The 24,782-nt window shown below is 40.6% G+C and overlaps 2 protein-coding genes across 2 annotated transcripts in view; one reads left to right on the top strand and one right to left on the bottom strand.

The window, feature by feature from the left end:
- ZRANB3 (zinc finger RANBP2-type containing 3) overlaps positions 1-2,711 on the top strand; it is a 40,003-nt gene extending 37,292 nt beyond the window's left edge. Inside the window, exons 19-21 of the mRNA XM_031057748.1 lie at positions 624-1,011; positions 1,438-1,569; positions 1,880-2,711. Of these exons, the coding sequence (XP_030913608.1) occupies positions 624-1,011; positions 1,438-1,569; positions 1,880-1,978 (619 nt within the window). The 3' untranslated portion in view covers positions 1,979-2,711. The remainder of the gene's footprint in view (positions 1-623; positions 1,012-1,437; positions 1,570-1,879) is intronic.
- Positions 2,712-3,534: 823 nt separating this feature from the next.
- The window catches only part of RAB3GAP1 (RAB3 GTPase activating protein catalytic subunit 1), a 22,551-nt gene continuing 1,303 nt past the window's right edge, over positions 3,535-24,782 (bottom strand). The window contains 23 exon segments of the mRNA XM_031057407.1: positions 3,535-4,611; positions 7,364-7,466; positions 8,390-8,505; positions 8,615-8,718; positions 8,808-8,904; positions 9,349-9,576; positions 10,821-10,958; positions 12,049-12,402; positions 12,690-12,744; positions 13,657-13,829; positions 14,148-14,246; positions 14,558-14,727; positions 16,150-16,242; positions 16,978-17,051; positions 17,631-17,699; positions 18,175-18,256; positions 20,577-20,676; positions 20,776-20,941; positions 21,558-21,677; positions 22,355-22,433; positions 22,669-22,801; positions 24,038-24,151; positions 24,374-24,401. Coding sequence (XP_030913267.1) covers positions 4,381-4,611; positions 7,364-7,466; positions 8,390-8,505; positions 8,615-8,718; positions 8,808-8,904; positions 9,349-9,576; positions 10,821-10,958; positions 12,049-12,402; positions 12,690-12,744; positions 13,657-13,829; positions 14,148-14,246; positions 14,558-14,727; positions 16,150-16,242; positions 16,978-17,051; positions 17,631-17,699; positions 18,175-18,256; positions 20,577-20,676; positions 20,776-20,941; positions 21,558-21,677; positions 22,355-22,433; positions 22,669-22,801; positions 24,038-24,151; positions 24,374-24,401 — 2,926 coding nt within the window. The 3' untranslated portion in view covers positions 3,535-4,380.

Raw genomic sequence — 24,782 nt, forward strand, 5'->3', positions numbered from 1 at the left:
GTCTGCTGACAGAGCTGCTAATTAACTGAGTCTGACTAACATAAAACAAGGGAATAGTTATGTGATTCAGTTAGACAAAAGAATGTTAGCTCAGCCCTCCTGTGAGCTCAACATCAAATTGAGGACACCAAATCTGCTCCTATTTTGCCTCAGAATTTAAAAAAAATAGGAACAAAGAAGTGAAAATTCCAAACAGGAATTGCCCTTTTAAAAAACTTTCCTAAGCAAGCACTGTGTGTCCTACTTTGTTTTGAGTAGGAAATTCATATGTGGCCATGGAGATTATAAAGAGAAACCAGGATGTGTTTGTATGTGTACATGCCTGATAGAAGTCACCATGTCTTTATAAATACAGCATTATTTCAGCTAATAATTGAGTCTAGTAAGATGTGCAGAAGAAAAATCTACCTTGTTATATTGCCAAATTTTGCTTAAATGGAAATGTAAACCAAATAAAGGATTTGCACTGTGCAGGTATCAATCTGAGCAAGGTATTTTTTCAGCTAAAATGATTTCTCAGAACATAAAAGACATCTAATTGAAATACACAGTGCATAAACCCCCCATGAACTGGACTGCTGAATATCATTTATCCAGAGCTGTACTTTGTTCTCTGCCTTCAGATTGCTTCCAGAAACTGGGAATGATCCCTCAGCCCTTCCTCCAGAGCAGACTGATGCCGGAAGCTCCTCCCTGTCCCGAGGGTATCTGCAGGCCCTGGACAAGCAGGGGACCCCGCTGTGTCTGAGCTGCCAGCAGCCAACAGCTCAGCCGCCGCCCGGCTGCCCGGCCTGGGACACGCGCTTCTGCTGCCACGCCTGCCAGGAGGACTTCTCCATCCGCTCCAGCCAGGCCTACCTGCGCTCCAAGGTGTTCCAGATCGAGCACGGCGTGTGCCAGGGCTGCCAGAACAACGCCCAGGAGCTTTTCCTCAGCGTCAGGGATGCCCCCAGGAGCCAGAGGAAGCAGCTTCTGGAGAGCTCTTGGATGTCTCACCTTCCCCTTGGGCAGGTGATGGTTCTGGGGTTTCAGTAGGAACAGCTGGTCTGGGTATAGAGTTCAGAGACAGCCAAAAATGTTCTTACAGATTTAAGATAGAAAGGTAACCTAGCACCAACAACAGAACAAGAAAATCAAGTCCTTAAAAAACAATTAAATTAACTAAATCCTGTTGTCTTCTAACATCTCTAAAAGGCACAAGCATCTGAGCTCTGATTCTGTAGGGAGGTGCATGTACAGCCAGGGCTGGCTGAAAACATGCCAGCTACTTAGAGTTGTTGCTTGTCCAGTGGGAGTAACCAAAAAATGCCAAGGCTGGCTTTCTTTATCCTGGTGAAAACTGTAGCTAGCTACTTCCCAGAATTTCTTTGTTCCTACAGTAGGATGTCCATGTAGCTGAGGAGTGTCTCACCCCTGGCATGTCTTTGTGTGCTGCAGCTGAATGAGATGATCAGGAGCCCGGCGGAGGGGCAGTTCTGGCAGGTGGATCACATCCAGCCCGTGTACAGCGGAGGAGGACAGTGCTCCCTGGAGAACCTTCAGACCCTGTGCACAGCCTGCCACAGGGAGGTCAGTGTGTGGAGCCAGGAATGCTGGCCCTCTCACAGGGAACAGCAGGGGGAAACTGCACTTAGGCTCCTCCTCAGCCCTGCTGCAGAACCTCAGTGCTCGCAGCCTCTCTCTCCCATACAGCCAAAGTGGAAAGGCAGCATTAAACTATGACAGTTTCCTCTGGATTTGGGAAAATAATAATAAACATTTGCATTCCATCATGCTGTCTACTGCAAAGACAGACTGGAGTTCAACTGTGGGCTAATGCTTTCTGCTGGACATGTTTCAAAGTATCAATACTCACTGAACCTGTCTCTCTCTTTTGCAGAGAACTGCAAAACAGGCCAAGGAAAGAAGCCAGCTGAAGAGAAGGTCTTTAGCTACAAAGTATGCCTGTGATATCACCAAATTTTTGGTGAAGAAGTAAAATGCACAGTACATTCAGGTACATTGTAACAGTGAAACCAATATAGTTAGTGTTTTCCTCTTGCACTGATTTAACAGAAATTGCTGATATCATGCTGTTGGTAGAGAGAAGAAAATAAGGAATTAAACCAAAGAAATTATCTGTAACATCCAAAGTGCTTGATCATCATGTTTTTAATAGCCCTGGTTTAAAGCTACATTTCTGTGTATAACTTTAATGCCATTTTGAAGCATTATGGTTTCCTCTTGCAGGGTACTTAGGGCTGCAAGAATTTAAGGAAGTTCTCTTAAACCTGCTGGTGGTATTACAGTTCAATTGTATTGGGAACTTCACGAACCTAGAAGATGTCTTAGCTTTAATTCTTTTTGTTACTCACATACCAAAACCACAGAATAAAATACAGTCATTATGACAAAAACTAGCACAAGCGATTTGCTTCCTCTAGTGCTGCTCACCCCCACAGAAAGCTAACTCCTGGCATGGGCCTGACTTACAGGATTTTGGCATTTAGAATTGATGTCAGTTGAACTGTGGTTTTATTTAAACCAGCTTGTATCGAAATGTTACTCAGGATAGGAAACATTAAATATTAGCAATTATCTCATCAAAGGTCGTTTCTGGGAAATGCTACAGTCAAATTCTCCTTAATGAGATTGCAGAGATACTGGTAATTTTGGACTACTTACCTGGCTTGCTTTACAGTTACTTTAAATAAATACAGTTCTTTCTCCTGATGATTTTTTTAATGCTCTGTCTCTCCTCCCCCCCGCCAAATGCTGAGCTGTAAGCTCACAAAGCAGAGCTGTGCACAACACAGTGCAGGCCTGAAATTTCAACTACAGCTACTTAAAATAAGCTGAGTTATCCTTCTGAGAAAAATCTTTAAAGTTGTAACTCTTGAACAGAGACAAAGACTGTTTAAGACAAGGTAGTTGCACAAGTGCACTATTTTCTACAGTCAAATGAACACTGTGTTGATGATGTTTGTGGTGTCTGAGTATGATAAAAGAATCACCTCTCCAGCACTTTAAATGACCATGTAGGAATAACCTGATAACCAAGTATGAGAGATTTTCAAGTTTCTTTAGAAGCAGCAGCCTTTAGAAGAGGCCACACTGCAGTGTAATATTTCATTAGAGAGAAGGAAACCAGAAGTATTGGGGAAGAAGCTTAACCTAAATTTTACTTACCAGTAAATCAGGAATTGTTTGGTGTAATTAATTTTAAAGAAGCCACACAGTTAAAGAGCAGCTACAGGTCTTTATCATACTTACCCCAGTGTCTGAGGGAACACACTAACAGCCTGGAAAACAAGGTCTGTGACAAGATTTTACCTTGTTAACTCTTCTTCGTCCTGAAAAATGTATTTCTACTTCATAGAACTTTATGTGAGGAAAAAAGACTTTGATCCCCGTTCCCTCAAAGAAGTTTTAGGGTAACACCTGGGATCCTGCTACTATCAGCAGAACTCAACTCTCTGTAGTCAGTGTAGTCACAATGTCCTTCCTGGAACAGAGCATGGAAGAGCAAGGGAAGGACATGGAAGAGCATGGGAATACTGAGAGCCAACAGTACGTTCATATTTATTGAGTAACATCCACAATAGTGTAGCTGTTTGTACATCTGTAAAGTAATGCTGATCTGCTGATTCTCATTCAAACAGATGAAGGTCACTGTAAAGCAACATTGGCACAGGTGGGGTGAGGGGCCAGAGGTGACAGAGCTGTCCCCTCCTGTTCCATCAATGACAGGGTGTGCAGACAAATAGCCTGGGTCAACACCAGTGAGTTGCTCACAGTGAAACACCTCCAGGGTGTCATTTCCATCCAGCTTTGGCCCTTGCACCAAGGGAAGGATACAAAGTATCCCAACCCCTCAGTGATCCACTGCAGGCTGTCAGTCTGGCTCTCTGTCCACTTAGTTCTGTCTGGGAGAAGTGACGAGATCTGGACAACCAGGAGACTTTAGCACAAACTAGAGTATGAACTGTACACTTTAAATAAAAATAAGGGTATTTCAGAAGCACCTGAAACAGTGATTAACCAAAAAATACTGGGCTCTGTGATTATGATTAGTAATAAATATAAATTACTTAATGTTTTTATATATATCAATTTATGTAGACTAACGTCACTTGATAAAGTCTGATCCTGAAGTGCAAAGCAGCACATTCTGCATCAATTTCAACATGAATATTTGCACACAGCCCATTCAGGTCCGTAATTAAGCTAATGCAAGGAAAGGAAAAGATGCTGCCTTGGGACAGAGAGTTTGAAACCACTCCTGAAGCCATTCCAAACCTCGGAGATGAGTTGCGGCGGCCAATCCAAGTCCTTGGGAAGCAGCGCTGCGGTCCCTCGGCAGCTCCCCGGCCGCAGCAGCGAGTCCCGGCCCAGGCCGTGTCAGAAGAAGGTGGTGTCGGCCGAGAAGGCCCCCGCCAGGCGGAAATCCTCGCGGGTCAGCACGCTGTACATGCGCTGCGGCAGCGCCTTGGAGTAGGGGGCGGGCCGGGGCACCGAGGCGCGCAGGATCACCTCCCGGCCCGCGGGCGGGGGAAACTCCGACTGCACCCCCTGCCTTCGCTCCTCCGGAGAGCCCGAGCGCCGCAGCTCCTCCTCCAGCGGGACGGGGACCTGCGACAGAGCACAGGGACAGGGCAGCCTGCTGCCTAACACTGCGATTCACAAAGCTGCTCTCAGAGGAAGATTAGAAATGGGGAACACAGCTAGAGGCTTCATGTGTACACAGAGCAAAGCGCTAATGGGATGCTAGGAAATAACGCAAACGTAACCAGATGGAAGAACCCTCGCGTGTGGATGGTGAAGCTCTGCCCAGCTGAAGTTCTGATGTGGCAGTGTGAAACAAGGGTTGTGACTGGAGGAAATGGCCCCTTCTCAGCCAGGGTGCTCTCCTCAGCTCCCTGCAGCTACAGGAGACCAAGGCAGCCTCCACTTGCCACTACTGCAGTCCTGACAGTCACCTGCCTTTCAGACTGCAACACCACTGCAGGATGGAGCAGAGAGCCTTGCTGCTGAAATCCCTCTGCTGCACAATCCCAGCTGGAGGAGGAGTTCATTGTCTCAGAGCCAGGCAGCAGCAACACTGACACCTGGATACTGGAAGAAGAGCTGGCATGCCCAATCAACATTCCCTGATTACATATTCCTATGGATACACACATCTCCCCCAATACCCTAATAGGGTCCTTCCTGAGTCAAGCATGTACAACTCCACACTGGCACCATCCCTGAGGTGTGGCAGAAGTCACTGGCTGCCCCTTGTGGTCCCTTGCTGCTGTCCCTCTGTTCCCAGCCCTCTCCCAGGAACAGGGGCAGGCTGTGCCACAGAACCCACCAGGGACAAGTGCCATGTGTTCCCACAAGAACAGCTCGAGGAAACCAACAGAGAGGATCTTCCCTGTGCTACACTTCACACAGTTACCCTGCTTCTTTCCCAAATATCTGTCCAGAAAGTTCCCCACCTTCAGGAAGCACTAGTGTTGGGAATGCAGCATCCAGCTTATTGTTCATCACCACCTCCCCCCAAAACATCAACAAACAAACAGTGGTGGCAACAAAGAATATAAAGGCATGGCCACATATTTCAGCATCAGAAAACACCAATACTCACTCGAATAAAGGTTTTTGTTTGGTTTGGTTTTTTGAGACTTTTTTTTAAACATTTCTCTCTCTTTTCACTATGCATTATTAGCCTCTGAAAATAAAGTGTGAATGCAGAAAAACCATTCTGGAAACACAAAGTTACTTTTATGCTCAAGATGTGAACACCAGTACAAACTAAATCTGGCTGCTGCACTACATCCACCAGAAGGTTCAGCTCTATGCAGAGAAGATGAGAGGGAAAGGAGGGACAAAGTTGGTTACCTCATCAGAAGATTCAGTCAGCTTGGAAAGGGATGAGAAAAGAACCAGTGATGAAAGACAGAAACAAAGGCAAGTCAGAGGTGACTTACAAGAGGTTAGGAGGAGACTGCAGGTTTAAGAGACATCATGCACTCCAAGAACATGCACTGGCTATCAGAATTTTCCTGAGAAAACTCAAGAACAGAACACATTATACACAGCTCAGAGAGGAGTCCAGGTTCAAAAGGTAATGAACAAGGAACTCATTTCACTTCTATTTACCAAGCAGCTCTCTACTGAAATAACTCGTGGCAGGTTAAACACAAAGTGGGGTTTGTAGCAAGTTTGTTCCTGTCCCACTAAGAAACCTTAATTAACACTGACCAGCTACTAGTGGGAAATACCTGGAACCCTGTTTTAGTTAGTGGTGTTTCAGAACAAAACCCTAGAAATTTGCACACATCCTAAGGGTAGAAACTTAGATTTCAAAACCCGCTGCCTCTCTTAAAGAGGCAAGTGCATATGTGTGCATCACTTACAGGGCACAGTCTTGGGCTTTGAAGGGTAAGGGTGGCTGGTTAGCAGGTTCAGGTTTGCAAACACAATTTCCCTAGAGACTGGAAGAATAAAAGAAGTGTCCTGATTTTCATTCCTCAGAATAACCATGGTCTGTTTTCAGAATGGTCCTTTTTATGCCGAGTTGCAAAATACAGATTATTAGAAAAGCACTGATCCCTTTAAAGTGTTTAACACCCAATCACAACATTTTCCCAGCAATTATTTCCAAATGGGATTTCAGGCTGCTACCTTATTACCACTGTAGTGAAATTTGAGTTAGAAAATCTGATGCTATAAACAGGTGTAATTCTGAAAGAAACTGAAGGCTGACTGCAGTCCATGAGGTTTGGAAATCAATACTTTCAGATAATTATTCCAAAGACTGCTTAAAAGAAAAAGGCAACATTTATATCAGTATCAGCAAGGGAAGGGTCTCAAGAAAACAGATGCAACACTGGCAATAGGTAAACTGAATGCAGAAACTCAAAAAGAACTGAAACTTCCTAAGCATGCTGGCTGGTTTCCACAGAAAAAATCTCAAGTATTCTAAGCATAAGCCTCAGTTTAAGAAGTTACTGCTTCTAAAATATATAATATTATGACCTTTTTCTCCACATTTCTCTGTGAACCAATCAACACTTGACCTTGCTGTGATAAAGCAGAAATTTGTTTTCTTTTAATAGCATTACTGATGATACTGTTTGCAGTACATAAAGCATTAGTGACACCTCTGTCTACCCAGCTGGCTTCAACTGTTTAACATCCCAGCTCACTCACTCTTCTTTGGTCCTGCAAGGTTCTGTTACTGCCAAAATCATGTTGAACCTCACAGAAACACCTCAAGCACATATGTGACAATACATGCAGATATGGAGACAAAATACATTGGCACCATATGGTAACTCATTGGCTCATTCTGCTTAAATCAGAAGTGGCTGCAGCACAACCCAGAGCTCTCTCTTACCCTCTGAGCATTCACAAACAGCTTGTGAATGATGCTGCCAGCAGGTCCTCTTCCTGCACCAACCACTGACACTTCTGGCTGCTCCAGGAGACTGTTTACAAATCTGATGGAACAAATGATTGAAAAGGAAAAAGGAATGGTTAATCCTTGGCCAGATCCAGTGTGCTGACCTAAGCGAGCTGTTTCCTGTGCCAAGGCCTTCACCAAGAATCATTTGCTTAGGGTGAGAACTGGCAGATTCTCTTGCTTCTCTATTCTAAAAGTTTAAGGAAAAAATCTTCCTCTCAGTTACCTAAGAATGAAACTCAGGCTCCTAAAGCAGATGTATAAAATCAACAGGAAAGCCTCCACGGTGTTGGCCATGCAGAAGTATTCACAATGTGACAATTTTCTTTAGCACACAGACATTGCTTGGGTCAGACACCACATCTCTGAACTCCCAGCATGTACTGCACAAATGTCATCTCTCCCTCCCAGCACAGCAGCAAGAAGTTAACTTGGGTTTTCTAACATATTAGTCATCTTGAGCAGCAAGTAAATAACCTGACAGCAGGTAGTGATGCAAGGAACCATTCCTTGTCACTTCCCATTCAGAGCTGCTCAGTGATGTTTCACATCAGCAAGGAGACAAGAATAAGAAAACAACTGGGGCTATTTCATTCCATAATATTTATAAAAAATACTAAATTTCTAGTCCTAATTTTAGGTATGGTAACAGAGTTCATCCAATATATCTTTTATATACACAAAAAAAAAAAGTTAGTCCCCAGTACTGTCAAGATAAAACGAAATTCTATTAAAAAAAAAACCTGGATCAAATGTCTCCAAAGAGGTGCTTCATTGGAGGAGCACTGAGGTACCCACACACATCATCTCTAGACAGTCTAGTGACAGGGATACCCAAATATGATTCCTAAGTATTTCTTTATTGTCACCATTGTCCTAAGTTTTGAAAGTACAAACAAAGGCATCAGAGGAAAAACAAAACAACACAGTGAAAAATAAGAATTCAAAAAAAAAAGTCACCTTTGTAGATCTTCTTTCTCCTCTTCATTTTCACATTTCTCTACCCCAAATTTTGCTTTGAGAGACCTTGCCCTGGCAATGATGGCTTCCACACTCATAATCTGAGCAATGATTTCCTGCAAGAGTTTAATAAAAGGGAAAATAAAAAAGATGTTCTTTTAACATTGCCATGAACAGTGCAAAAGTCAATCAGGCTTCCAGCCCCAGCCACTACAAAAGCCTTACTTCCAACTTCTTGTCCTCTGGACTGGGAAACCGTAGCACTTTGCTGGAATGGGATATTATCTGCTTAATAATCTTCTTAACTGAAGATATATCTTCTACTGCTTCTATTATAAGGAAAGAAACAAAGTTGTAATTATTGACTGCATCACTGTTTCCCTTTAAGTATCTTAATAATTTATTAAACATTATTTACCTTCCTCCTTTACCTTGAGTACGGCTGCATGGATGATGCAAGGCAGGAGATGCCTTGCAAGGTCAGCTGGTTTCTGAACTGCAAGGTAATGAAGTACCTGCAACATTAGAAAATTCAATATTTTAGTGATCAAAACTACTTCCCAAAGCTAAGGTTACCTTGGAAAGATGAATTCACAAGAATGGAACACGACTGTAAGGCTTGAGAGGCAGTTTTACATGAATCTGCCCAACAGGTTGGAATAAAACTAACAAAAACTGCATTAGGAAACTAAAATGTTCCTAATGCATATGCAGGTAAAAATCGGGTTTATTTACTAATAATCCAAAGAAATACTTAAGTAACATTGCATACTTTTAGGTACTTCAAACACCCTCCTGTACAGCAGCAGGACTTTCCAATCAACCCTAAGCCATGCACTAAACAGTAACTCCAAGGACACAGCACAAGGGCCTGTCAGTGTTTCAATGCTGCAGTGGGAGGAAAGAAGGGCTGCAGGGAGCATCACAGCCCAGACTGGCACCAGCCCCAGAGCTTTCACCTTCTCAGCCTCCCTGGTGTCATCAAAAAGCCTCTTCTGCCTCCGTGCTGGGACTGGCTTTGCTGTCTCCCAGGCCTCCACCCACATGTTGCTGGGAATCTTCATCCGGGCACTCAGCTCGCCCCTGATGACTTTATTCCCCTTCTCATCAATCACTTCCTCCTCGATGTAGTCCCGAGGCGAGTACCACCTCACAAAATCCTCCAGACAACAGCCAGGGTTAGCTGCCTGCAGGGAAGAGAGGACAGAAAATTTGTTCCTGAAAAATCCTATAAAAACATGACAACATGGGTAGGAGGGAAATATAGTTTAGTGGGTAGAGCACAGAGTAAGAGATAAAACTGAGGAAATTTTTCTGTCCACAGACAACAAACTGTACAGAAGGACAGAGGGAATAAAGCACAAACCAAGACAATGGCAAGGGGTAAACCCCATATCAGGAGGAACAACGACAACAAAAAAATCGCCTTCTCACCACCCACTACATGTACATTCATTACATTCATCAATTATTTCAGGCAAGCTCAAAATTATGCTGTTAAGATTCCACCTGACACCGGCCACATTGCAATAAATAGGCATTTTCACTAAGCTTATCCCATTAAAGACTAAAAGAATCAGTGGGCTGCCTAAGTATGCTTTCAGCACTGACTTTCCATCTTTTAACATTCCAATGACAAAATTCACCATTTCTTCTTCTTTTGAAAAGGAACTTCAAAGAAGTATCTTCCCCAAACAAAAAAACCTTTATTTTTCATAGATGCAATATCACTACGATTAACTACATCCATAGGTCCAGAACATAAAAGGAATCCAAGTTTTCTATTTGATGTACCTATGAAGAATGTACTTGTGCTTCCAGTTCTCTATTTTTACTTTGAGATTTTAGATTATTTGCAGCATATAAATAAAACTTCCACATATATTTAATATGCCATGAGTCCCTGTTAATAAAGGGATTACTGTTATACTATAAATACTCTAACTGTACAGCACATTATATCCTTTTACCATAAAGACTGCAATAATTAAAAAGATATATATGGCTATTTCATTACAGAATCTCCAATCTTAGTGTTGAGCTCCTGTGCTGGCAGCAGTGGATGTGCTCTTAGCTCCCTCTGCAGAGCTCAGACAGGAAATGAAACCCAAAAGCACAGTTAGTCCAGTCCCAACCTGATGAATGTCTGTTTTAATTCACAACTGATGAATTGTATGTTTGATGTGTTTTTTCCCTTCCCACAGACATTGCGTAGATTTACTGGGATGCTACAGTGTAACAGATCACATCGCATAGATTTTGAAATGTGCCAAGAGTTTTCCCAATAGGTTTTTATTTTCAACTTGAAACTAACTGGAAACTGTTTCGTGGAGAAAAAAAAAACAACATAGAAACCTTCAGAACTGTCCAACACAATCAAGAGGGACAGCTGAATGAAGAAGCAAGCAATGTGATGTCCCAGCAGTGCTACCTTGAAGGACTCCATGTCGGAGAGCAGGCAGGCGCTCTGCATGCGCGCCCGCAGGTGAGCGCCCTCCGCCGACGTGCCCAGCTTGGCCAGCACCTCCGACTGCTCCTCCAGCAGGTCCTCGGTCATGGGGGCTGGCTCCTGTGACAGGGAACACACAGGGTTACTGACAGCCCCTCCTGGAGTCAGTAAGGGCAAGGGAGGAGGAGCAGGAAGCTCCTTCTCACCCCTAGTTCATTCTGCTTCCTTTGTACTCAGAGGAAATGATCACAACTTTCCACTGCCTGAACAGTTCAGCCTCAAGTTGTGCATCTGAAGGACACTAACAAAGAAACTACACAGAGAATTACCTGGAAATAAGGTAACAATATAAGGATATATTGCTAAAATGCCAAAATCCTAATGAAATCCAGAAAGTGTTTGACTGGTACAAATTTTGCTGAGATGGATGAAAATCTACCCAAAGCAATGCAGAATTTTTGCTGTTGATACTGTCAGCACATAAGTAATTGAGAACATTTTACCTGACTACTCTCTGCTCATACGTTTTACCCAAGCAAAGCAACGCTAATTAGAAGTAATTTCTCTCAAGAGAATGAAAATCACTGTATTCTTCATGCATGGCTGATTTCAAACTACTTTCTGTGATAGCACCACTTCCTATTTCATCCCTGGTCACTCTGCAGGAAAGCCTATTGATGTCAGGTAACATTTCTGGTTGTTTGATTATAAACCTGCTGAGAATGGCACCAAACTTAATAACTATGGCCTTTTAGATGTGAGCACAGAAATTATGAAAAAACCAAATACAGCAGCAAAACTGATCCAGTACTGTGCAAAGTCAGGCAGAAATCTTCATGGTGCAAGGATCACAGCAGCTCCTATTTTATAGGAAAGAAAGTAAGGACGGGATGGAAGATGCCTCAAGAACTGGAAATAAAAAGAACCCCATATTCAAGGTAGGCAAGGAAGTTTAATTCTTGTTTAAATATATTGTTTGGAGTGAAATTTGGTACGGACACTCACTCTCAAATAAAACAAAGAACGTGTGAGATTAGCAGCCTCATTCAGTTTTAAAGATTAAAAACAAGGTATTAGGTCAAAAACACTCAGCAATTTTAACAACAGACAAGGTTGTAACCTGCAAAATGTTTGCAGTTTCACAATCCCCAGGTATGAGGCATGTTCTGTGTGTTCTACTGCACATCTGGCTCAGCTCCTGCTCCCTCACCTGTGTTATGGGAACGTAGAGAGGCTCTCCTGGATGCAGCAGCATCAATTTTCCATGTGGGTGCAAACGACCTTCTGGTTTTAAGTTTACAGACTCTTTTGGTCCTTTCTTGCCATTTTCCTGTCCATTTCCTTTAAGATCTTCTGTGTCACTAAGACATTCAAAAAACTCCTCTTCACTGTCACTCCACGATTCCCAAGACTTGCCAAATTCTTTTTCCTTGTCAGGGTTATCTCCAGAGTGGTCTCCTCCTTTGGCACCATCACCAGAAGCACCACCAGGTGAACGATCAGACATGCTCCCCCTTTTCCCCTCATCTCTTGCTTTCTTCCTTTCAATGCAACAATTTAGCATCTAATTTAACAAGTTAAAGGAACAAAAAAAATTGTTCAGCAATTATTTCCCTTATGTAGACAATCATACAGAAAAACTTGTAGAGCCACTGAAAAGGTCTTACAATTCTAAAAGATATCAATTCCACTGAACTTGTTGCTGTAACAAAATTTTTCTCAAGAAATAAATTCCACACACAAAATACTCAAGCACAACTAAATCTACAAAACAATATATTTAGCTAATCATTGCTATAATTTTGACAGTTTCCTTAGGAGAAAAATAATTCTTAAATTTGGGATATTTACCTGAAGTTTCTGGTGCAGTAAACAGCATCTCAGATCTGGAGCGCCATTAGCTAATCTAACAAAAGGTAGAAGTGTAACCATTATCAATTATAAAGTTGAATCTTTCACACACATGTGGTCTTAAATCACATGAAATCTAGATCAGGGACAAACACCCACATTGAACCCACCCCCACCACTTCAACTACACAACTCCTGTATTGTCTCAGCAGACAAGCCCAGAATTTAAATTACATGTATTTCCCAGAGGTCATTTCAGGAGCTCAGAGATCACTCACACTAGTGTGAAACACTGAATTCCTGGTCAGTTTTCCAACTGGAAGTTGAAAAGGTAACTGCTTTCAAACAGGAATTAAGCATCTTTGACTGCACTTTTAAAACTGCAACGATACAGTGGAATCATTGCTATACATTTCAGCTTCTAGTTTATCTGCTAGTGTAACCAAAGTACAAACTAGTGACTAAATAGCCAGTCTGTCACATCAACAAAAAACCCAAAACCCCAACCAAAATACCACAACACTAAAAGCAGGGTATGTTATTGCTCTACCTCATCTTGGGAGAGTCCCTGGTTTGGTCTGTCCCAAGCTCTGCTGCAGCAGACAGAACCTGGAAGGGCTGAAATACCTGAAAAGGCCATTGCACCAGCAGGACCTTGCAACAGCTCCCTTAGAAGAGAGGTGAAACTATACTACAGTAAGTTTTTTTCCCCGCCCTCATTCACACAGTGGAGTGAAAGTCCAAGTTGAGCTTCCCTGGGCATCTGGAAGTTTTCAAAGGAGGGCACAGATGCTTGTCCTTACTCCCTGCCCTTTCTTGCATTAGTGAAGTAGGGTAATAAAAACAGAGATAGCATTTGCAATTAAAAAACCCCAAAACTGTATGTTTTGAAGTCACAGTGACCTCACTCAGCTCCTGGAACAAAGAACATTTTCTGTGACCAAGGAGCAACAGCAACAAGTCTCACCCTGGAATCAGGTAGTTGTTCTCCCATCTGTAACGCATTTCCAGCACAAACTCTTGCCAAAGATGTGCCACTCCTTTGACTCCTCCATGGTAGAAGTTTATCATACAAAGACATAAAGCTAATTTGTATGTCAGACTGTCAGATGGAGCAGACTTAAACTGGCTGAAGAGGTTCTAGGGAAGAAATAAAAGAAAGCAAGAAATACAGAACCAATGGCATCGTTTTCCAAAACCATGTGAGCTCTTTCTTGTTTGTAAGTGTAAGTGGTTAAGCAACATTTTAAGCTTAGAAGATACCTAAAACTACAGTCTTTGGAAGAAAAAAGGAATTAGAAGGAAACAGAAATCATCACTATTTCTACCCAGAGATTCCACAAAGGTAAACTCATCTTTCCAAAAGCTAAGTATTACAAGATATAGGGCAAGCACAGCAAAGTCTGTATAAACACAGTCAAAATTGCTTTCTCTCTTGTGTCACTCAACAAAACTTACATAATCTTCATTCTCTGGAGGAGGATTGTTTCTTGCTGAAGTGCTGGCTCAGTTTTCAAATACATCTGCAAGCTTGTCAGCAGCATCAGGAAATAAGAACTTGAAGAAGAAAAAAATTAAACCTTCCATCAGTACGGTTTTCCTGCCTTTTCCACTTTCTCCATAAAGTTACTGCTGGCTTCATACCAGCAATCCCTATAATTAAAATTGTTAGCAGAGTTCAGAGATCAGGTTTAGCCCACTTATACTACACAGACTTGTAAAAACTTGTTCCCAGAAGTGATAAATGCAATTCAAGCACTGGAACTGACATCAGATATCTTTAAATCTACCACAGGCTCTAAAGCAAATGCATCAGTGTATGAAGTGCATGTGCTCTCTGAATCCATATGCAGGGACAGCTCACTCACCAGGAGAATGGTGTTGAGCACATCATTGTTCAGAGGAGACTCATCCACACCTCTGTGCTTGCGGATCTTCTTCTTGGCACTGTGAACCATGTTAGTGACTGACAATTTGGGGATTGGGACCGGCGCTGGCTCCGTGAGCTTCGACAGCGCGTGGGTGATATCAGCAACCTCTAGCAAATAAAATAAAAACAATTAGAACAAAATAAAATAAACCCCCAAACACTAGAACATGTCTCTTCAAGAGTTCACCTGTCTTAATCAGCCTGTTTATCTTGTATTGATATTTAGCCCCTTGTGAACCAGAGCTACACCTCTGCTGCCAGGTTCCAGGCCTGACATTCACTGTTCTTAGCAAATACAGACAGCAGAAGGAGGTCACAAATGAGTCACAGACTGTCCTTGATTTAATTCACCAAATGAAGTCTGGACTGAGCTGGCTACAGGTAGTGCCTGCTGTAGCAGCACTGCTCCTGCAGAGTTACCAACAGAGTATCCCAAAAGCCTGCTGAAGACTCAGTATTTAAACCTTGTTTATACATCATACCAATAAACACACTGCAGGTAACAAAGACTGCTCCAGCATATGCTAAAGCTTTAGATAAATATTAAATAAATCCTGTATTAATCACTGGCATCATATTGTGTAAGCACAATTCTGTTTTAGAGTCCTCAGGTAAACTTCTCAAATCAAAAGACTGTGTTTTTTTCAGACCTGCTGCTGGTAAACTCTAGAATGTCTCTTACAATAAACTGAATTAGTATTGTTATAAGGAGAGCTGACAAATTTAACTGAATAATTAGGAGCAGCCTGAAAAAGCTCATCTTGGCAAGCCCAGAGCTAAGAAGGGCTAAAGGAACTGTATGTCAAGCACTATGAGTAATACACACCCTCCTCACTCTAACACCTTTTTAAGCTCACTAGCAAGCTCCTTTTTCAAAACAAAGATCAAGTATAACCAAGGAAAATACATTGATACAGGCCATCTTTGGAGGGAAGAACAGGTGACAAGCAGCAGGAAGGAAGGGAACTTTCACTATATACAGCAAGAAAAGCCAAAGAGAGGGACAGACACATAAAAAAAGATGGCAGCACTTATACAGTTGGAATAAAGCCTGACCTGCTGGTCAGATAACTTGGGAAGTTTTAATTTTCTTTTTTCCTTAAAAGTCCTTAAAATTGAGAGGATGAGAGCAAAACCTTTCAAACGTATTAAAGACTCTTTAAACTGGTTGTTGACATGTACTAGAGAGTACAACAAAAAGGAGAAAAAAAGTGGAAAAAGCAAAAATACATAAAACTATACAAACAAATCAGACGTGTTCTATAACCAACTCTTGTACATTTTAGTCAAATTTTAAGCTTTTCCATTCTTGTAAAAATAAACAGACACAACATTAACAGAGGCAATTGTCCCTCTGGGAGCTAAACTTGTCTAGAATTCATGAGAAATTTCACCCTGAAGCTCTGACCAGAAAATTCCCAGGAGTACGTGTAAGAGTTATAAATACCAGTCAAGATAAGGGTACAGGGAAGGTAACTAACACAAAACTATTAAATACAAGTAAACAAATCACCTGGAATTTAGTTTTACCTTTTCCCTCCTCATCAAATGCAGACCTTCCAAGTATCTCATCCGTTGACTCCTTCCGACGGCAAAGCTTGAAGAACTCAGTAAGGAAGTCCCCTGGTAGAGGAACAAAGCTCCTGAACTCAGCCAAAAATCTCAATGAGCAATGAGCCAACACTCTAAATTATGCCCCAAGGACAGTAATTTTTATCTTTTCTTCTAAAAGAACATCTGATAATTTGTTCTGAAGCACAAATGTCTTGTGCACAAAATCCACATAATTAAATTATTTGAAGCACAAAAACCACATCATTAAAGCTGAGGTAAATGCACACCAGATAGCTCTTGGCCACCTCTCCCAGAGCACAGCACAGTAGTTTGAGTCAACCAAAACAACATGAAACTTGGAAAATTTTGAAGCCTTTTCCCCACAAGCTCAAAGGCAAGGACAGACAGAGGAGTACAGATCTCCAGAATATTTATTCTCCCTGTCAGAAAGGTTGGATGAACTTAGGAGATGGATACATGCAAAACACACTTAATAAAATGGGAAGATTCTAGGAAATCTAAATTTTCACAGAACACAGAGAAAATTCTTATTCTCTGGAACCTGGTGAAATAAGAACAGCAGTGAATTTCACCATACACAGACACAGAATAAACTACAACAGGAACTTATGTATTTGCAAAGCTTGTGTTCTTGAAAAAGAAACCCAAAATACTGCTCACTCAAAAAAATGAGGGAACTGAGCAAACAGGCCATCAGGTAATCAACAACTCAACTCTAACTTCATAACTTGGTACTTTTAGTTTAAAAGTTGCAAGAGAAGACAGGAAATTCTGATGTCTTACCCAACAGACACTGAGGGTTATCTGCTTTTCTAACTCTCACAGACCACTGGGGTGCTTGAAGTGGATCCAGGTCGCTTGGGGGAAAAAATTTAAAAAAGAAAAAAGAAGAAAAATAAAAGAAAAAAGAAAACCAAATGCCAATATAAGTATCGGAAAGATGAGTACCAAATTCTCAATAAATGTCATGTCATAACCAGTGAGGTCACCACATTACAAAGGAGAACATGACAAGCAAGAGTCTCTATTCTCATGTGTGTGCATGACATGAACAAGAAACACTTCTTCCTCTTTAGCAGAAAACCTGGATGACAGGTTTTGGGAGAGGGATATCAAGCAGTGAATTGTTTTTACCTTTCATGCTCCACTATAATCTTTTCCAAGAAATATGTGATACACAAAATTTTCAAGTCTAACATGAGAATATGCTCAAAACCAGGGGTTTGTGTTCTATTGAGATTACAACACAATAATATTTTCTCACAAAAATGCATTTCAAAACGTGTTTTCCCAAACTGGATGTTCTATCAGCTGACATTAGCATTCCTCAAAATGGGTTCTTTTTCACATGTGAAGCCACACAGTGTTTGAGATGACATTAAGATGCAACAGGAGCAAAAAAGCACACTTATTTTCAACTCAGACAAGACACTTACGAATAAACATCGTTGTCAACAATTATCCCTTCTGCAAGGTGAGGCCACGTTGTAGCTAAATGCAGCTCACTGAAACAAAACAAGATTTCAGCCCTTCAGTGATAGCAGAAAGTGTTCCCACCATCACAGTTCATGTTTTGAAAGGTATTTGTGATAGTTCATGTTTGATTCCCTCTTTGTTCTCCAGTAAGTTTTCATGTTTGCATACATAAGAGCTAGTCCAACCCTTGCACAAAAGTACATAATTTTTAAGGTTTATCTTGAGGTATATTTCAAGATAGTAATTTCAGAGATAAATGGGGTACTGCAGAAGTTTATTGTAAAAGCCATATGAGCTTGAACTCTGAATATCATAAGATAATTTTACAAATGGTCTTATTTGCTATTTAACCATTACCCTTCACAGATGTTTCTGATGCACTTGAATAATTAAGTATCTGTTGGACATGCTAAGTGGCAGGTAGGCAAAGCTAAGATTTGAAATAACACCTTTAAGTCCTCCATTAAGGAAGTTATAAAACAGTTTTCTGAACTCTTCTCTTACCTAATAGGATCTTCACAGGCACCAAATGGTAACTTCCCAAATTCCAGGCCTCCAACCTCTCCCCCAACTAGAGCGTCTATATCTGGAGAAAAATCAACACATTTTCCATAAAGAATCTGTGCAAGATTTGATGCAGCATATCACCTTCATTTCACTGGAAAGACTGTAACTTGCAGGAGGACCAGAGAAGGTGACTGAGCTAGGAGAACACAATCCTAACATACAGTCAAAGTAATTGCTTCCAACAGAAACTGAAACAGGACATTCAAAGGGACAGATACAATTCTTGTCATTCATGTTGAGGGAAGGTTATTCCCTTCATACAGGCAATGATGATAGCTATAAAGACAGCCCTGAAGATTCAATGTTGGCACAAGAACAGACACAAAAGTGCCATAAAAATGCTTGGGCAGGAAATCAGTTCCAAGCAGAGAAGGGAGACTCTGGAAGAGCAACTCTGCAGAGTGAAAAAACAACTACTTTTAAAAGTTGACAATTTTATAAAAAGAGGACTTAATAAAATAATCTCGGGGATTCCCTGTAGTCCCAGGTACTTAGAGATGCCTCCCAGCACCCTCAGGCACTTCCCATGTTACAGCCTTCAAATACATAAATCAAAACCAGACAGCCTCCACTGAACAAAAATTAAAGTGGGCAATAATAATAATGTGTTGTAATGTCATTATAATAATGTTGTTACAGCATCTGATCTGCAATTTTAACTGCATCTGGCAAACTGTTTACAAACAAAACAAGTGAGGGATTAGCACAGATGAAGTATCTGGATAACTTAATTACATAATTTCTTCTGCAGAGAAGATAAAAGACATTTAAATTCTTTGGTTTTATTTGAGAAGAGCTAATTGAGTCATGGTATATAAGTTACAGGTCTAGTTCTTGCCAGTGAACATAAAATGCATGTAGCAATAGCAGTAAAACTGATGCTGTCCATCTCCAGTTTCTGCAACACACTTTGACATCCTTACCCACAACAGTGCTACTAAAGGAGTGGAAGTTATTCAAACTGCTCCAATCAAGAAATATGATCAGAGTGATACTGCTCATCCATGACAAACCTCAGATCCTGACTTAGTGAATAACTACAGCAAGGCAGAGAGACTACAGAAAATAGATTTTGTCTGCAGAAACAATAAAAAGATAAAATCTGTGGAATTCATTTGCCAAGTTCTTTAGGTAAACTTGGTTAACCAAAGAGGAACTATCACTTACAGCAGCACTGATTTCCTCTGTAATAAGCAGAACTCTCTTTAAACATATGTTCAACATACATTCCTTAGCTACAGAGCACAGAATCAACCTTACTGCACACTTCTTCAGAACATAGGATTTTGATTACTGTACTTTTTTAAGCAAAGAAAAGCCAAACAATTAGATAACCAAGGCCACATGAGCTCTGTCTCTCCAAGTGTACCCTAAATACCTCAAGCTTGTTATGCAAAATTGCTACCAAGTCAGGAAAGAACCTGGGCATTTTAACTGTTCCACCACCTTGTATCTAAAGCATCAGATCACTAATAAAACGGATGCTAATGAGAAACTAATATCTACCTTTTTCCTATGAGTTTGTTTCCTTTGAGAAGTTTATAATTTATTTTCTGCTACTACCTATATAAAAATAGGTCTGTTAAAACCAAATCCTTGATACTCAAGGAAGACAGCACCACCATCAAGAATAAAAGAGATCATTTTGAGACTACCAAACAAGTAACTACCTGTTTTTCCTAAACAGCATCACTATGGCACAAACTTATCAAGTCTGCTCTATACACTTTAAATTTAAAGACTATATATTATTTCTCCCCTTTACACAAGGCTACTATAACAAAAGACTTGTTCAGAAATTCCTCCTCCATTAAATTTAGTACTGTATCAACAATAATAAAAATCCAAACTTTTACCTCAAGTGAGGTCTAGATAGTATTTTCTGCTTTTCCCACTGTTAAATACACTTAGATAGTGAAGTACCAAAATAAGGTACTTTATAGAAACAATTGACAAAAACTCCCACAAAGTATTAGCGTCTTCTAGATTATGAATCTAAACATTCACCTACGAAATTTAGGGCCAAATTCTTCACAGATTCAGTCACTCTTTTCATTCCACATAGATACCACTATTTTAGAAACATCATGGTATTTCTAAATGCTGACTAACCCACATTTCCAGGCACAGCCCTACCCAAAACACCTGTCCCAGCCATGAGCTACAACCTGAGAGCAGCTTTAAGCTGGCTTGCTTATCATACAGGGTGGGATTGGACTGAAGCCCTTCCTAAGCAAAGCAGAAAATGTTAGAATTCTTCTGGCAAGATTCACAAATATTTTCTTTAGCACTGACTGGCTGTCTGAAAATAAGTTATTGTGAGGACACAAGTCTCCTACCTGGTGGCTGCTGTGGCCAGAAGTACTGCTGCCAGTCCTGGAGCACAAAGGTGAGGCGAATAGCCATGCTAACTGGAGGCAGAGGTGTTAAAGGGCAGCCCTTCAAAATACCAGAGAACAAATCCAATGTAAAGAGTAAATCCTCTCAAACACTCTAGGGGTTGAACATAAATTATACATAGCATCAGTTTATACTTACAATCTTGGTTTTGAAGATGTCCAGCAGCCCTGACAGGTGGGTGTACTGGCTGGGCACCTTGCGCAGATGAACCATCTCGAAGTCCGTGCGCACGCCCGGGCCCTGGCACTCCCCCACGTACATCCGGCGCCACTTGTGATGGATCTGCACGAACAGGGGCACCTGACTGCACAACAGGAATACTGCACATCACTCAAGTGTCCTGCTGCCTTGGAGTCTCTAAAACTAGCTGAATATTCTGGCATAATTTCAACATAATTTCATCCTTTGAAATATATTTTCTCTTAGACGAACACACTTTGAAACACTTCACAGGAATCACAGAAAATGTTATGTGTTAATGTCATTAAACAGAATGCCAAACAAATTGCCATGCCATAATCACAGCCCAATTCATGACTTCACTTACCTCATTTTCAGCCTATATAATTTTTGAGGAAGATTAGGTTAAATTTAGGTTAAGATTAGATTAAGTTACTGTTACTACACATAGGGAAAAAATCCCCTTGCAAAAGTGACGTTTTATAAATTACATATTATTCCTACAACTTCTAGTAGCTTTTAAAAGCCCTAAAGGTTTTCAAACAATAATTAAAATAAAAAAAAACATTTATTCAATCTTTACACATGGGGATTTCTTCATTCCTTCTCTAACAATATTACAGTGCAAATAAACAAAAACCTCTGAACGTATTTTGCTAACAATTCAATACTTTTTCCTCACCAATGCAGTATGCTGGAGTTTTACCTGGACATGTAAAAAGGTTTTTGCTTTCACCTACCAGCCAGTGTTGCCCAGTGCAATGGAAATGGAACTCAGCAAGAGGTTGCACTTGGATTCACTAATAACAGCATCGTTATTGGCAGCCGGAGCAATAACCACAAACTCACGTAAGCCGTACCTTGAGAGACAAAGAGAAAAAATCCCATTTCTAGTGCCTGGCAAGCCAGCTGAAACAAAATTCTTAAAAAATACTGTGACCTGGAGAACCTAACTGTCACCAACAGATTATGAAATCCGTTAATTTGATGCAAGTACCTCTTTATTTTTAGAGAGGTCGAGAACTGAGTGGGTATGGAGTGCTGCAGATCTGAACTCACAAACTGCCTGAGTGTAACAGCACTCCAACACTGTAATGTGTTTGACTGGGAGCACTTTCAGGTCTAGCAGTCCTGAGGTTTTCCAGTTTATGTTCATAATGACTGAAACTGCTTATACATAAAACCAATCTCTCCAGAACAAATCCTATTATGTGCTCAAGATTTGCATTACTAAGAATATAATTGTTGTTAGTTAAGGTGGTGCAGATTTCCTTTTTAAGAATGTACCTAAATATTACATATATAAAAGCCTGGTTAATATATGAAACTGAGACAAATATTTGGGGGGGCGAAGAAAATATTTGGGGAAATTAAAGATAGGCCCACTACAGCAGGCATTTCTTTCTTGTGTCTAGTAAAAAAAATCATTTTACTTAAGCTTTAACTTTTAATTGAAAAAAGAAATACACAACTGATTGTGCCAGATTTTCCAGCTGCTATGCTCATTTGCAGTAGAGATGAGAGGCAGCACACATACCATCTCACCAGACAGTGGGCTCGAGGAGGAAAGTCATTGTTCATGCACAGCAAGTCCTGCATTGGCAGAGGAAGGGCATCTGTGACAAAAATTGATACATGATCATTGTATCATCACATCCATCCAGCTCACTAACAACTGCCTTGTATTAGCACTGTGCGAATGCAAAGCAAACTAAAAGCAGAAATGTCAGATCACACTCATCAGACCTCAGAAAATCCCGCACAGACACAAATCAGCACACTGTGGACTCCACATTCCGACACTGTCTTCTGGCATTATCCTTACAACTATGGAAGGGAGCTATCAGGTACCTTCTCCCAGCTCTTCTTTCCCATCTTTGTCACTGGGTTCTTGTACAAGATAATGATGGGTAACTGAGAATTTGAAGTCTGCAAATGAAATTTCATCTGATTTCTCTTCCCATGTTCCTGTGGTAAATATACCCTGCATATAAAAAAAGAAGATATTATCTCATAAATTTAGGTTAACATTCATAAGTCTTTAAAATTAGTCTTTCAAATATTGCCTATGTGATCAATAATGTTGATTCACATTTTTCTACTGCCTAATGGCTCAGCATGATTTAATTTCAATAAGCAATTCTCAAAGCTCCTCAGTATAAAGGTAGCTGGCTGCTAAAATCCACGTTGCCAATAATCATGTTCATTCCAAAAATCAAATATCATCTTGCAGTCTTCAGGACTATATGGCAATAAAGATTTGCATCCTCCCATATGCAACTGTACATCTGTTACAGCCTCAGCTTTGCCCAGAGACAGAAGTTTCCCACCTGGGATTTCATCTATAACTAAACTATTCTGTGCAAATATTACCTTGATATTTACCTTCACCAACAAATTATTATTTTTATCTACAACTTACAAAACTTGTGTAAGAATAATTAATTATTTAACAAAAACACAGCATGGGAATGTCTAAAAAAATCAGCGCCACTGCTCCTACTAAAAGCAACTTGGACAATCCTTGGATCTTACAGAGTGGTGGGAAGAGAGCTCTGGTCTAGAAAAGAAGACATGTAGGAATACAGGGACAGCTAAGGTGCAATTCATTAGATAACATAAGTTTTATTCCAAATACTCTGTACCTGACTAGAATGAAGAGCAATGAGATTCCCCTGGAAACACAGCAGCCATTCCACACAAACCAGCTGAGTTTATCTGCATTACTATGCAGAAGAGCTCAGCAATTTCCTCTGCATTTCACAGGACTGAGAAAGCATCACAAAGGCTCTAATTAGACTCTGAAAAAATCTCTCACATCTATGAAACACACTGAGTCACAAGTAGCACTGTGCAAACCTCAGCCATAAATACATGGGGTGTGACACAGGTACGATGCAGGACAAAAAGATTCCTTGAGTATTTAGAGCAGCTTCAAGCATGTTTCCAGATTCAAACTTAGAATTTTAAAAAAATCTCTAAGCACTACAGTAAGATCCATCTTTGTCAGGGAAACAGCCTGTTTGGCAGATGACCCACCAGTGAATTTACAGTAATTGTTTGTCAAATTGACACTTCTACAAGTGAAATTCCCTAAAACCGTCATTATCTGCCACACTTACAAAACCAGCAATAGATGAAATACATGTATGCATTATTATGTATGTATTACTAATTAGCAATTCAAATTCTACAGGAAAATTCAGAAGCAGTAACTGACCTTCTCTAGAGGTTTGCCTGAAGAAATCCCAATAAGTTTCCAGTCATTCAATACTTCTTCTATTTTTGAAATAAATCTATTAGGAGGGAAAAAGGCATTAATATTTGCTGAACACTAAACCTGTATTATAACTCAGCCACCTCAAAGCATGCAGTATGTTGTTCTGCTATAGAATTCCTTAGAAAAGTACAAAGAACAAACAGACAAACACCACAAGTATCACAGTAAAACCAGAAAAACTGCTTTCTGGTACACTAAACAGTTTTCCTATGCTTAAATTTTACATGACAGTTACTTTTAGCTATGAGTATCTTTTGACTGTTTTAAGAATCTCACCTTCTTCTGGTACTGCAGCACATAATATCTGCAGCACATAACTCCTGTTTCATTGTTAACAGATAAAGACAAAATTATCACTAAATTCAGATTTAAAGTGCAGCACTTGAAATCTCTGGTCTCCTGTCATAAACGTTATCACTATTGGAAAAAGCATTTCAAAAAAATACATTCAAAGTACAAGAGCGTTCTTTGCCTTAAATTTCTTCGTGCATTGTTCTACTAACTTTTAAAGGCTTCAGTTATGAGATGACTGTCGTAACAATCAGACAGCTACTTGGAAAACACATAAGCCTTCTGAATGCACATTCTAATCCCTTGCAAACAGGTATTAAACCGGACTTTAAGTTCAGAAACAACTCGAGCCTCTTAACCCGCTCCTCTGCCGCGGCCTGAGCCTAAGGCGAAC

The sequence above is a fragment of the Geospiza fortis genome, unplaced genomic scaffold (genome assembly GCF_000277835.1).
Source record: "Geospiza fortis unplaced genomic scaffold, GeoFor_1.0 scaffold112, whole genome shotgun sequence".
NCBI classification, from domain to species: domain Eukaryota; kingdom Metazoa; phylum Chordata; class Aves; order Passeriformes; family Thraupidae; genus Geospiza; species Geospiza fortis.